This window comes from Aythya ferina (assembly GCF_964211825.1).
Source record: "Aythya ferina genome assembly, chromosome: 11".
Lineage (NCBI taxonomy): Eukaryota > Metazoa > Chordata > Aves > Anseriformes > Anatidae > Aythya > Aythya ferina.
The window spans coordinates 14344805-14360297 of record NC_140307.1 but is presented as its reverse complement, the minus strand read 5'-3'; the positions used below and the strand labels follow the sequence as shown (position 1 = coordinate 14360297).

The window sequence follows — 15493 nt, the reverse complement described above, 5'->3', positions numbered from 1 at the left end:
AACCACAACTTAAATCCATGAATCTTTGAGTTGTGCAAAACATGCTACTGGCATTTCTTGTAGAAATATGGTCGCAACTTTATTAGTAAATCAAAGTTTCAAGACCTCTGTCAATAAAAATGCCTCACACTTCTCAAGAACTCCCTTATAATAAAAGGAAAATTTAGAATCTCTGTTTCTTCATGGAACAGTAAAGACTGATAAAATACTTCTGCATCACTCCTATAAAAGTACACTAAAGGGGATATATTCATTCTAGTATCAAATTTACCTATTTGCATCAATGTTTCTTCCATACTGTTCGTGGCTGTCACCATTGCAACTGATGCACCCAGAGGGTCACTGTCAGGGAACTGTACAGGTTCAGGTACAATACGTCGATCATTTAACCCAAGAGGTCCAGCCAGTAATTCAAACTCCTCTTCTCCTGTCAGCTTTTCATCTTCATCTACATCTAACATATCCCAGTCTTCTACAATTGGAGAAATATAATTGAACTTGGTTACAAAATCTGAAAGTAGTAAACAATTTTAATAAATGTTAATAAATATAAATTAAATATAATATATAAAATAAATAAATATAAATAAATATAAATTTTAATGAATAAATATAAATATAAATCAGTAAATACAGAATATAAACCATGAATTCAATCTGCAATTTAGTAGTCTTAATTCCCATCTTTAGACGTTGCCATAGGCACAACACAGTGAATCAGAACCCTCTCCCCTTTCCCATCTCCATTAAATCTGATCTTTATTTCTACTGTTGAGAACTTTCATAGGAGATTCTCTCAAGAACCATTTTTTTAAAACAAAGAAACAAGAAATCATTGTATCTAGCACAAGACAACTCCACAACCTGGAATACGTTGAGAAGTGTGGACATACAGTTGAGCTTTAAATCATGACAACAGGTGCGTATTCCAAAGGACCAAACAATAAAGAAAGCTACTAGAAATTTCTTGTCTTCATATTTATCAAAAAGTATGCACAAGTTCTGAGGTCATATTTGTACATGCAGGTTTTCTGCTTTTCCTTCCTCCACATCAGCTCCCAGCCCCTCCCTCTCCCACCAAATATTCAATTCAATTATAATTCAATTATGTACTCCACTAGTACATTCACTTCCCAGCCATTTACACAGAAGCCAACTTACATTTAGTTACCTCTCCCTCTCTCACTCCCCATACAATTTAATCTCAACACCTTTTACCTGCTGGAAAACAACTTGTCCTTACTTTCCAGAGCACTCATTTACTCTTAGATATACAAACGCGGCAACTCATGTAACTGTGATCATACAAGCTACAGAAAGGCCCAGAATCAAAGAATGACCAGAGTCACTAGAAATAGTCTGCTCAATTGTGAAAGACATTCTCGACTAGTAAAAAGGTAGAAAGAGTAAAAATAAGCCTAATGGCAGACTTCCAAAACTCTAACTTATGATAATTAACCTCTCCTAAAATGCCAGCTAATTAAATCCATTTCAATATAAAATTTTACATGTGCAATTCTGGATATAACATCAACTTACAACACCTCATCAAACAAAGCTGAATATTGGCCATTAGATGAAATACAAGGGAAAAATGTCACTGATTGTTTTCCATTTGAACTTAAATAAATAAATAAATAAATCTAGTAAGAAGATTTAAAAGTATATCTTCAAGTACAGTTTCATTACATATTTATTTGCATTTTTGTTTATGGAAAAATAATACTCTATAAGTGTAAAGTATTCAGTATATTCAAAAACTTTAAAACATACCTTCATAGACACTGTCTTGTTTACCTATTAAATCGGGAGCCTGGCCTTTGTACCTATATGGAAAAAAGAACAAAGACAGAGTCTAAATGGCTCTAATACTTTACATAATATGCATACCAGTTTTAAATTCTGTTTACAGTATGGTTACTTTACTGTTAGGTCAATATATATATGATTTGTGGAAATGACTAGCGACAGAGAAATGAATAAAACAGCTTCTAAAAAGTGTGTGTGGAGGGGGAAAGCATTTTCCAGTATGAATGTAGAAAAGGCCCATAAAAATACTGGCATTTTCAGACAAAACTGAAAACAAGTTTTTCAACAAGAATAGGCAACATTTGAAGAAATAATTCCTTTTTTTTTTTCATTAAAAAAAATCAAGACAGGTTTTTTTCTAAATATGCCTTTGTTAATATAGAGAAAGATTTCAAGCCTCAGTTAAAATTACTATGAACAACAGTTACAGAAATTTTAGTTTCTTCCATCAAATTCTTAAAATCCATATACTAGTAAGCATTTTTAAATTCTTTTCTTTCTTCACACACACCATTCCACTCTTTTATTTCTGTACCTTTCTGAAGCTGATGTTTTAGATTTACTCTTCAGGGCTAAGTACTTCTCTCTGCAGATGCCACACAATAAGTAGTAGGGATTTCCGCTTCCACATTCACCCCCAAACCATCCATCTACGTAAGAACCATTGCTACGGTAGCCCTGACGATTTGCACTGCGACCGCAACCTGGATGGTTTCTTTTCATATGTTGATTGAAGCTGACAACACTCGATTCACACAGTTCACAAACCACTACTTCTTCTCTGTCTTCAGATTCACAAACATGCTGCAAAATCAGATTTTCATGTTAGTTGTAGAGCATAATTACCTTCATATTAGATACAAAAATATGCCAATATTGTTAAGTGGATGTTCCTGCCCATTTCTATTACATAGATCAGTACTTGTAAGGTTAACTTGCACAAAAGTAAAGCAGAAATGGGCAATTTATGACACAATGAAGAGCAGATCATCTGAGAACAGGAAAAAAACTCGGGTGTAAATCAGAGGACCAGTATTAGTTTTCACATGTAACTTTGCTAGCTTACATTTAACACTGTATTTAAGTTTTCTTCTTCTTACAACTTGACTGAGACTAGATGTAAAAAAGAAAGAATTCATTGTTTCCAGACAATCAGCCTTTACTTTTACTGAGCAACAGTAATAATTTATGTCAATACATTCTGAGGTGTTGCCTGGATTTAGAGTTCATTCTTCTAGAATTACATCTCTATCCTACTTAATTTCATCAAGATGCTCCAATGAAACTAGCCCTCTGCAGATTATACATGCCTATACTGAAACCTGCTTCATGTTACACAGCAGTCATGTAACATTATAATTAGGAGATTAAAGTTTAGTCTTGTAGGTTGCTTGTCAAGTTACGATGGATAATACAATGATTAACAAACTACAGGTCACGTATTTCTACTTCAAAACAAATGTACTTTGAGTGGGCTAACCAACAACTGAATGAGGACTGTCACTATATCCTTCTTAGAGTCTGATACACAACATTACTAAATTAAGATTGCAAAAACTGATTTGTGTAAATTATGTTGCTACAGAGCTGATTTATTATTTTAGTATTGTTATTTTAAATAGATCATACATTTACAACTATGTTTGTTATCCCATACATAGACAACCTGAAATGCCTACTTGATTTCTAAGTAATATCAAAACAACTACCCTAGTTCTGTTGCCATCTTTCAGAACTATTTACATATAGCATATATTAAAAACTATTTACATAGAGCAGAACAGGAAACCCAAGAGAGCACCATTCTTAATCTAAAAGTGAAGCTGTGGAATACAACAAAGATTTCAGCATCACTAGCTTTAAGTAAGATATTTTCAAACAGTATATAAACTTATGCATGTTAAATTACAAAATGCAAACATGCAAAAAGCAGTAAGTTAAAGCAGCCCCCGCTGCAGTCACACACACCCAGGTAGGCCAATCCAATACCTCTGGGATCCACATTCCCAGAATATCATTATCGCTAGCCAGGTCTTGACCAAACATAGCTTCCATTGCTTCATCATCAAGGTCAATTTCCAACTCCTCATCCAAGTTGAAGTCATAAAGAGCCCCTGGATCTGGCTGCAAACATATCGCTCCTCTTCGATTCTGATTCCCATGGGCCTGTACAGAGCGGTATAATCCCGCTCAAGTAAAAAAGGAAAGTAGTACTTTTATTTTTCACGTTATAAACATAAATACACTTTCAACTTCTTTCTGCTTTGTTTTTAAACTCATATAAACATAATCTACCTATGTCACTTAAACTAAAGATACGTTGATATACATATGCAAAGGAGACTTGTTTAACTTCCACGTTAGATACCAAACTCTCTCCTCTTCATTTATTGGATATGCAAAGAACATGGAAGTCTTTTAGTACACTTACCAGCACGTGCTAGCAATGTTCTGGCAGCTAAATCTAATTTGTGTCTTCTTGTTACAGCTGACCGACTTCTAGAGGGAGGTCCACTTGCAGAAGCTGCATTATCTGCATGATCCATATTATCAGGGCTAAAAGAATTTGTAGAATTAACAGGTAAATCAAAATAAGTTTTAAAGAGCTACATATAGTAGCTATGGAAAAAATACTATTTATTTGTATTTATTTGGTTTTTGCTTTCTTTCACAAAGTGAAAAAAAAGAATTTTGGAATTCAAGCATTTTCTTTTCTACTGCAGCACGTTTACTGTCTTTTTTGACCATGATATTTACTTTAAGAAGTGACATGCCGTAATGTTTCTTAAGTGGCTGAGCACTGCAAAAATGTTGGGAGAGCTTTGTTTTTATGCTATGTTAACTATAAGCTGACCTAAGTTTCTTCTCCTTTTTTAAAGAAATAAACACTTCCGTCCCTGCATCCATCATTTCCCCTTTTGCTCAACATTTTTTTGACAAAATAAATAAAAAAATAAATAAATAATAAAAAAAGAATTTAAGTTACTTGGTAACACTTGTTAGTAGGTTTATTTTTCCCCACATGAAATCCATGAGTTCTCTGTGAAATGACAGTTTACTTTGGTCAATGTAATTAAGGAAATCTATAATTGTGTTTCTCATTAAGATTGAGCAATCTCAGCAAAAGTGGCAAAAGTGTTCTCAAAATGCACGTTAACAATTCTCACCGTCCTTATTAATAAAAGGCTGCTATGATTCCTAGCACGTGTTACTTAACAATATAACTACTGTTTTTAGGATTAAAACAATAAACAGTTTTTTTCTTCCTTGATTAATACAGACTTTAAATCTAAGGTTGTGAAGGTGGCCAAGAATGTAAACCTGAATTCAGTTTCATTCTTTCTGAACAAACCAAGAATTTCTTTAAAAAGAAAAATGTAAGAAAATATCTGTTCACAAATACACTGAAGGGGAAAAACAAACAAACGAACAAACGACTCTCCAATGAAGTTCTGCTTTATTATTACTAGTCTTCCTGGTAAAAAGTAAGCTACATGCCTTCCTTTGTTTACACATCCTCCTTTTCTGAAGGAAGGATGTTCAATTGTGTTCTTCCCCAGTTCTATGCATAAACAGTACTGGAAAGTAAACGCATAGTGTAGACCTATTTTAATTGCATCTTTGACTATACTAACATTGTAACAAAATTCAGAAGTGTCATTTCAAAGCCTTCTGTCAGCAGAAATGAACATGTGAGGCTTTCAGTTTCAGCAAGAGATTTCAAGCTGTTAGAAGAAAACTACAGTTTACCTTTCACTAAAGCCTTCCTCCATTTCAGTGGCATCAGCAGATGGGATATCACCTGGTGACTGCAAATAACAATGATCACTAGATTTTCCACCACTTCCAGAGACTATTGTCCCATGTCGTGAATCTACAGTCACTTCTGACTGAGGCTCTTCATCATCTTCGTTTCCAGGATGCTCTATCATCCACATGGCCAGCACTGTGATATTCTGTGCATCTGCTTCTCCTCTGGCACCTGAAAAGAAGAAAATCATACTTGGAAATTGTACTATGTCATTGATGGTGAACATCCATCTTTTTTTTCACCCACAAACAGTTGTAGAATTAAAAAAAGTATGAAACAGACTTTTTTTCAATGGAATATTTATCTGATTTTTCCATTTAAATTGATATAGATTACCTGTGGCTTCCATGGCTTTTGCAATCTGCCTGAGGGAGAACCCCATTTCTAACAACGGAACAGCAATGGCAGGAGGAGGAGGGGATGTTGAAAGTCGGCTGCTTGGATCAGACAAAGCTTAAAAGACAGAAAATACTGAATGTAAAGTGTGTAAATCTTTATTATCTTACACTTTAGGAAACCTTCTGGTTTAGCAAAGATATGTTAGCTTTAGATAAAGGAATTCAGATAAAGGAACTTGTCTTTAACAACTTTTGTCTCTATTAGTTTCTAACACTATAATGAAATCTTATGCTTGTTCTTACTGGTAACATATATATTATGTCAGCCTACGTTTAATTAAATATTATGAGTGCCATATTTAAAGGATTATTTGTATTAAGGTATTTCTAATACCTTTTTAAATTTCCTTTTAAAACTCTATCAAATTATCTATTTGATTTACATTTAGGTAGACTAGATAAAAGTTATCCTTGCCTGAAATATCAAGATCCACAAATATCGTGAGATAACACAAATACACATTCCTCTTAAGAGGCAGAAAGAGGCCTCTTATAAGCTGAAGACACATACCTGAAAATCTCTTTGCAGATTACATCTATCCTTTTGTGCAAAGTGTCTCTTGAGAGACTCTAAAAAGTTCAGCTACTGCCCAAAAAGTTTAACAGAAAACACAATTTCTTCTGATCAACAAAGACATTAAATGTACTGACACTGTTGTAAACGATGTATTATGATCCAGAAGCAAGACATCTCACCAAAAAATGAGGGGAAACTGAAAAGACAAGTTGCTATGCAACAGTGACATCAAAAACAGCCAACTTACAGCATGGATATAAGAACAAGAATAATAAATCGTAACAGTCAGGAATTATGAAGTACAGACTTTGTTTCTCAGTGTTGTGTATAAAAACCTGAATAATATACTTTAACTCAGTCTCTTCTATTCATTTAATATAAAATATAAATATGGATTTATATGTTTATTCTTATTACTATCTCCTCTGGATCACAATACTGTGTTCTTTAGGGCCTTGAGATTCTCACTCAACAGTTGTGAACTAACTGTTCGTATTTCTATTTATGTTGACTACAACTATACCTGTACGGTTTGCAGGCCTTGCAGACTGGGAATCAGGAGAAGTCAAACTTTGCCGCCTTCCAACTTCATCTGAAGGAGATGTTGGTAAAGAAGATATTGGAGGAGTCTGAGCACGTCGTGCTGGAAGTACAGTTGTAGTAGGATAGCTAGAGAACATCTGCCTGTAATAAAAAACAAAATACATTTATATGAAAAAGATCTACCCTGAAAAAGGTCTGACACTTAAAAGAAAAGCCTCAAATTAGAGTACGACTTGCCAAGTGCACCTTACAGAAAATGAGTTTTGTAGGGGTAAGGTGCAGCATGTACATTTAGGGAGATGGAAGAGGAACACTGTAGGAACAGCTCATTGCTAACATTTTGCCTGGACAATTCAGTTCTCAAGTATGCACCTAAAAATACCTCAGAAACCAATGGCTGTCCTAGGAGATAAAAGAAAAGCAATTCTTTTCCCATTTCCTTGCTTTGTTCTGAACTCAGGCTAACTAATCATTCCTTTTAAGATACTTTTTCTGTCCTGGTGATAGGACTTTTGTCAAATTGTATCTGCAAAGCCTCTAAGAGGTCAGACACGTCAACAAAAGTAATAAGTTTACAACAGGACTGTATTCAATGTAAAGCAGATTTCTTTCCATATCACTAGTAACGTCTGCAGGTTAACTAGCTTTATCTTACTTCAATTTCAGTGTATCAGTGTAAGATGAAACAAACAGGATTGAAGTGCTACCTTCAAACTAAGATCTACTTTAGTTTGAAAACCAAGAACGATTCATTAAAATACAGAATTTTGCAGACTTTTATTTTAAACCACATCAAATAAAAATGGAAACTAAAGAAGACAACAGAAAACTGAACAGAAATGGAAAACAATAGAAAAAAGGTATTTTCTCCTGTCCTGAAGAATTAAGACGTTACATATACGTAAACTATATATAAAAAGCTTAGCTGCTTTTTATTTCTAGAAACGCATGTCTTGCAAATAAAGCAACAAATTGAACTCTGTCTTTTGAGGAGGCAGTTCTTGACAGCAAATAAAAACGTTAACGTTTTCAAAGCCTTGGAGAGCTGAAGACATACCTAAAATGCAAAATCAGTTCCCTACACCCACAAAATCAAATTTGTTGAAAATAAAGATATTTTACCTAAGAAGACTGAGAGGCATAACACCAGGTGACTCTGAAGCTGGAACAGTTTCAGTATCAGTTACTGGAGTAGTAGCAGTGGTGGTATCCTCCAGAGAGCTGCTCATGAAAGATGTTGTGCTAGAAGCAGAAGGGCTGGTTGTAACTGGTGTTTGGGCTTGCTGAGACTGATCACCTTCTTCTACTTGCTGATCTACTTCTGCAACAGAAAATGGACATTAATGTAATTGAGTATTGAAAAATAGTATCTGTGACTATCAGGGTTTAAAACTATCAACGTTTAAAATTCTCCTCTAAGAAAGGGGTGTGCAGAAATGCAGACAATACAAATACCTATTCCAATAACTCATGGACTTAAGTAAATAAATTGGTCTTTTGCTGTTGTCATACTGATACAAGGTAAACAGTAAGTAAATATTTCTGAATGATAACAGAAGCCATTTATTTGGTTAGATCTTATGATATTTACTATTCTAACAGCTACTGTTCTTATTCTCTTAGCTGTTTAATTAATAAAGCTATTTTTAACTTACCAGCCTAAGTAACAGATCTTTGGAGGATTTTTTTTGGTTGGTTTCTAAGAAATCCATAAGATGGTAAAGAAGCAAACAGTACAGGAATTAGCTTTAATATTTTAGATAGTTAAAAAAAAATATTTTAGAAATTCCTTGTTTATATTAATTTATATAAATGGTTTCCCTGTAATATACATATTTTTAAGATGAACAGAAGAAATGGTATGCATTCTCTCTTCAACATCTTGTTATTGCAATGCCAAATATCTCAGGAAAACAAACAAACAAATAAACAATAAAATCCCAAACCCTACAAACGATTCAAGATTTTCAGAGAGTAACAGAGGTTACTTACAGCATAAACATACACGCTTTCAGTATTACTTTTTAACATGACTGCAAGCAATCATGTTTAACAGCAGTGAACAATGTGATAATTGTGCCATAGAGAAATCCTTCTGACAAATATATACAGAACTAGTCATTTTTTAAAAGCACAAAGAAAAATTAGAAACTCTTACATTTTTGATTGATACACACTCACATTTTATTAAAATAAGGAACTGAGGAAAATAAGGAACTGAGAAAAAAATCTGCATTATATCTACAAAGTAGTATGTGTCTAAAATTTCTCTGTCCAATCAACATTCACCAAAGTACTGCCACTACAAAATTACAAGGTTATGTCATTTATATCATCATTGTTCCTACATAATTTCAATAGGAGTAAAAAATAACTTAGCACTGTACTTTCATAATTTTGAAAACATACCTTGCTTAAGTCTGCCACCAAACTGATCCTCCAGCAGCCCGTGAACCACTAATTTGTAGATCATGGCTTGTGCTCGTTCTAAATCTGCCAGTCCTAGAGCTCTTTTAATCGGTGAGCGCATGACTGCCCGTTTCACCATGTGTCGCATCAGGAACTGCAAGGCAGCACGCATTTCAACATCTTCGTGAACAACTGGAGAACTAGCACAATCAGAGTTGTGACCATTTTCTGCCAGGACTTTTGGAATTAACAGTAGTTCAGCATATTTACTACAACTAAGAAGAACACTAAGTGACTTCATAGCACCAAGATAAAGGTAAGATAGCTGTACTGCTCTGATTTCTGACTGCACTATATCATGATTTCTTGGAGTATGCTCATGATTCTTTTTTCTTCCTTCAGCAGGTTGGTGCTGGGATTCCATACCTAGCGTTGATGGCTCTAGAGAAAAAGAAGCAATTTCATTTTCTGATTTCGAGCTTGTAGTACTATGTCCTTTGTTATCATCAGCACTTTGTGCTAATCGCGTATCTGATCCACCATCCCCCTCCGTTTTCTGGTCCACTTCCCCTTTGTCTTCGGATTCATGTCTGTGTTTTTTCTCATGTCTCTTAGTGCTTTGTTTTCCCATATCCTCGTGAATACCAGTCAGATAGGTAAGGTCCAGCAACACAGCAGCTGTCAGCCCACGAAATCTTGCAACATCAAAAGGCAGTGGTTCACAGGGCTCCAGATTATACAGGGGAGTATCACTAGGCGACCAAAAAGTTGGGAAGCTTTAATAAAGATCAGAATGACACAGGAAAAAGCAAGTGAGGGAGAGACAGGAGGAAAGTACAGGAAATAATGTAGGCAAAGTAAGATGTAAAATATATTTAATGAAATAAATGGATCAATTCTAAAAATTAAATGTAAACAGAGGAAAATGAGGTAATGATCAGAAAATGAGGAGACATGGTATCAGAGCAAAGCCAACAAAGCACGCGCAGGTTTTCAACAACCATTAAAAAATCCAGAAGCATCACAGAAGCTATCAATTAGGCACTGACAGATGTTTAGATATAGTAGCTTAAGTCAAATTTTATCATTATACCTAAAAGGAATTTGTGAATAGGAATAGAATATTAGATAGAAAAAAAAAAAACTAACTTTTTTTTTTAGCACTAAGTAAAAGCTTTGATTGACTGCACATTCTTGTTCAACTGTTTGTCACAAGGAACACAAAACTAATAGCTCAAGGTAATTCCATCTCTGTTTATACCAGGACAGAGTGCCTAAAGACAGCAACTTTTTAAAACACAGGTCAGAAAACCCCACAGAGGAAAAATGGATGTCTACCTACCTGTCCAGCTGTACATAGTGGTAAATTTTTGTTATATTTAGGAGTTATACTTGACTATTTTTCACTGTAAGCAGGACAAAAACTTGCCAGCCCGTATTTTCCAATACATTTTCTTATCCACCTATCGCATAAGGGATTTCTAAATTTTCCTTTCATTACCCCCAAAATGTTTCCTCTCTTATAATGTAAAATTCCATTTAAAACTTGAAGGCAAGCTTTAATCTCATTTTAGTTACAGAGGTACACTCTGAACTTAATTCAATGAGCTTGTCTATGCTCAAACGCACACCACTTCACTCAAGTAGTATTTAAAATTATTTTAAGGGCACACTTTCTGTAAGGCCATACTTCCACGTAGGCATACTTGAAAGAATTTATATCTGGAACTAAATTTGGTAATCAATTGTACTTCAGCATATTTAGTTGAAGTGACAACAGCTTTTGCGTAAAGACAAAAGAGGCATAATGTTGGAGCAGTTCTAAGAGGTGATCTGACTTCAGCTGTTTTGGAATGTAATAACAACCAGTTGCAAAAAAATAATAATAAAAAAATACTGCTCAATTTCTCTACAGGATTAAAGTTCAACTACAGCCAGGAGGAGTTTAAGTGAATCAAATTTTTCCACACAAAAACCACAGGCAATTCCTGCAAGAGCACCACTGAGCCAAGAGACACCACTACCTTCATTTCATAGTTTCCTGCAAGAAAGGGGGAAAAAGAAGTATCTCCTTCCAGCTTCCCCCCAGTTCTTACTATCAGCTGTACCTGCAGAACAGCTCCAGAGTGTCAACATCAAGTATATCTCATTCCTTTAGCTCATTAAGGCAGGTCAAAAAAAAAAAGCACAAATAAATGCTATGTTGAGGCAGCATTAATTTCAATAGTACCACCCAGCCACCATTAAGAAGACAGAATCCTCCTGATTTGGACCCACTCTTTAAGCCCCAGAGAGCACTTCCAGTCTTCTAAGAATGAAATGACAATGCAGCAAAGAAACCTGTTCTCAACTCTGATAAATCAAATCAGGACTCTCTTCAGAAGCAGGTTCACCATTTACAACAGAAGTGTGCACTTTCCCCCTGTAAAGACCTTCTTTATACCCATGAACAAGAAGCTACAGTAAATTAGGACAGGAAAGCAAATTTTAAAGCCAGCAACACTCCAAATTTAGGAAAACCGGCAAGCTGGTCACATTCCAGCTCTGAAAACCTACAGCCTACAAATTCTACAAAAAAATCTACGAGAAAACCCTACAACCTAAGAATTCTAATGATGTTGATCAATTCCAGATTATCAAATACATATTTGACATGCATTTTATTACTAGATACTATTGAAGTATCTCATATTAGTTTTGAACAGCCAACTTTAGCTGCATTATTTTAAAGTTTAAGATTAAAATAACTTATCGACATGACTCTAATGTAAGATGCATATTATTTAAGATAGACTAGACTCTGAGAAGTACAGGAAGTGAGCATACTATACCTGATAGTAATTTCTGCTTCATCCCATTGGACCTTGGCAGATGTACTGCCTTCCTTCACTACTCCAAGTAAAGTAGCATGACGTCCCGTTTGCTTGTGTACACATCGACCTCCAACTCTAAGACCAGCATCAACTCCGCCAATTACTGCTAGAACAGGCCACACTTCCACACACAGCATCTTCAGCTGAAGTTCTGAAAGGTCAGCTAGACCATGCCTACTATGCTTGCTTTTCTCCTCCTCTTTATTTTCTTTTTCCTCTCTCACCTCATTCTCTTCTCTACTTTGAATTGAGCGACTTTTCTTCAGTTTTTGACCTGCTTCTTTAAGACATGTTTTGATTTTATTCAGTCTTTCCATCATTTTTTTATTGATGCAGTGTGTCCAACGGTCTGTGCGATGAAGGATACGAATGAGTTGGATAGTGGCTTCTGCCAGCACTGCAGCAACAGGACTACAGATGGGGTCACCAGGTAGCAAATCTCTCGGTGTACCACGCATCTGCATATCACAGATTTTCACCTAAGTGTTCAAAGAGAGCAGTTTAAAGTTATCTTCTCAACTTACCTACACAGGAAGCTATTTTAACATGTGAGTCTCCTGATCAATACAAAAAATTACTGGCTGAGGGCTTTTTTTTTTCTTAGGCTCTCTAGGAATTTCACTTTAACAGTGATCAAAACCTGCACCCCTATAAAGATACTGAAACTCCAACATTTCATGCTTCCCCACATTAAATTCCTAATACTATATTAACTCTGATTTCTGGGGATTGCGATTTTATGTGTAGAACTTTAAGTCTCTAAATCAATTTGGAATAGTAACATACATTCTAATTTCACAATAGATTGCACAATGTAGGAATTCGTGAAGAGTCTAGGTAGTGCACAAGTAATGTAGTGTTATATATGCCTTAAAACAAAATGAATCATCAGTTACATTCTCAGTACTTCTCAACTACCAACAATTCCCATTTATCCCCCAAAAATCCTTTACATCTGCATGACACAGTCTAGGGAAAGCACAAACTTACAACCAATGCAGATGAACATTTATATTACCTTTTCTCCTGGATTACTGCTATAGAACATAACACAGGGGTATAACTCTGCTGCATCTACATCTTCAAAAGCTAGTTTTGGCTCCTAGATAAAACAAACAAAACCAAACAACACCTTAACAAGTAAAAACATGACAAAGTTATACTTGTAAGTACTGAAACTATCACTTGTCTTAACCATTATGCTTAGCTTTATATAAAATATCTGTGACAATTACTGCTGGAAAAAGAAAAAAAAAAGAAAGAAATGATTAATGTTAAATACCTCTCCATTTTTACCAAAGGAAATAGTTCTTGCTTCCATATCTAGTACACATGTAATGAAATCCCCTTGTGTAAAGCTGGACAGAGTCAAAGTTTGTTCTCCATTGTGATAAAGGTTACCACTATAGGCTCTGTATAGCCACATATCTGAGGTAGTGCGATGGTTAAAATCATGTACTGGCCAACGAGAAACTCCTACACATGTGCCTTCATTGCCTCGATTCTCTTTCACAATGTAGAACTAGAAGGCAATTAAAAAGAAAAGTCAGAATATACATTGTAAAAGAACAAAGCAATGGCAATTTACTTTATATGTATTTGTGTATACTTTTAACCATTTTACTCATAAGCATTTAATAAATGAAAATTTTTAATACACTAAAAATCGCATTCTATCTTTAAAAGTACACGGTGTACAAGGTTAGTCATTAGTTAGTCACTAAAATTTAACCTAGTAGTAATGATGAAAACTGTATGTAAATACACACAAGAATTTATGATTTTTCTGACTCAAAACTCACTCCTAGAAGCTGGCATGCCGGTAATAAACGTAATACGGAAATAAACCAGCTTCACTCCTCACATTCACAGCAAGTGGTTTACATAGATTCAGGTAAAAGCAGAAGTGTTATGCTCAGAAATGCTACTAACTTGGACTACAACTGTGTATTTATCTTTATTTCTGAATAAATCACTTCAAATGATGTAATTAAAGGCTGGTCTTGTCAGACATGCTGATGTGCCTTTTTGAAAGACAGAATATTTTCTAAATTATTTCCCTAAAGAAAAAAAAAATCAAAATCTACATAACTGAGTAGATTAACTACTGCAAGTCAATCTCATCTGTACTAACTATAGATCTGAGGAACATGTACCAACACCTCTACAAATATTCAGTGCATATTCACAGCCTCCAATCTGCATACTGAAATATCAGCTGAAAATTTGCTCCCGACAGCAAAGTTCAAAAGCAGCCTCAATCTCTTCTCTTTGGATTGAAAACATCACTTATTCAAGAATGTTTTCACAAGAGAAAAATCATAGTTAGCTGTTGTTTATAAATTACAGTATATTTCCAAAATAAGAAGAGAGGTACGAGAAGAGAAGAAATAAACTTTTAGGCAACCTACCTTCCACTGGTAACACCCAGAAGTGACTCCAGTGGATGCTAATCCATATCCTTTACCTCCACTGCCGTGAGTCAGAATCTGCCCATTCTCCACTATGCAGCATTGAGCTTTCTCAGGGTCAAAGGACACTTCCTGTATGGGAAGATTCTCATCTTCATCTTCAGACTCTCCTTGCTTCTATCAGAAATAGGACAAAATATCTGGAGTAAATGTAGCTCGGTTGTACTCAGTCAAAAGAGCAGATAAAGCATCATTACCTGTAGTTTCATTTCTTGTTCTTTCTCCTTTATTTGAATTGCATGTTTTGCCTGAGCTATTGGAGTCTCCCACATGCAGTCAGACAGAAGCAAGAATAATCGTTCAACAACCTGGCATATTAGAATATAAATCAGATCATTGCAAATCCAAGATGAAGATAACAAATAGAATGATATTGTTTTATTTTGCTTTGTCAAAATGAATGTCAAAATATTTAGTGTGCTTAGAAAAACAAATATCTACACCCAGTTTCATCTGATTTGGATTCTAAGCAAACCTATGAAACATTTAAAACTTTAACAAGACTTTCTGAAGAAACACGTGTAAAAGTTAATAGCAAATTATAAAGACCTGAGCCATTTGATCATCTTCAACGCCAGATTCACAAGCAGGTAATACAGCTTCTAGTACATGAAGTGCAAGAAGTCTAGTCCTCAAATTGCCAACCAAGGGAACTCCTGAAG

General features: G+C 35.0%; 1 protein-coding gene across 17 annotated transcripts in view; it reads right to left on the bottom strand.

Annotated features, from left to right (window-relative positions):
* The window catches only part of HERC1 (HECT and RLD domain containing E3 ubiquitin protein ligase family member 1), a 106089-nt gene that overhangs the window by 27392 nt on the left and 63204 nt on the right, over positions 1-15493 (bottom strand). For 10 of the 17 annotated variants that reach the window (XM_084531602.1, XM_084531591.1, XM_084531603.1 and 7 more), the window contains 16 exons: positions 15381-15487; positions 15029-15139; positions 14772-14948; positions 13643-13882; positions 13379-13462; positions 12319-12839; positions 9488-10263; positions 8201-8399; positions 7059-7219; positions 5957-6073; positions 5560-5791; positions 4241-4365; positions 3778-3998; positions 2345-2613; positions 1774-1826; positions 272-511 (listed from right to left, as the gene is read on the bottom strand). In XM_084531602.1, the coding sequence (XP_084387728.1) occupies positions 272-511; positions 1774-1826; positions 2345-2613; positions 3778-3998; positions 4241-4365; positions 5560-5791; positions 5957-6073; positions 7059-7219; positions 8201-8399; positions 9488-10263; positions 12319-12839; positions 13379-13462; positions 13643-13882; positions 14772-14948; positions 15029-15139; positions 15381-15487 (3633 nt within the window). The remainder of the gene's footprint in view (positions 1-271; positions 512-1773; positions 1827-2344; positions 2614-3777; positions 3999-4240; positions 4366-5559; positions 5792-5956; positions 6074-7058; positions 7220-8200; positions 8400-9487; positions 10264-12318; positions 12840-13378; positions 13463-13642; positions 13883-14771; positions 14949-15028; positions 15140-15380; positions 15488-15493) is intronic. The other 7 variants (XM_084531594.1, XM_084531595.1, XM_084531597.1 and 4 more) reach the window with 4 other exon arrangements.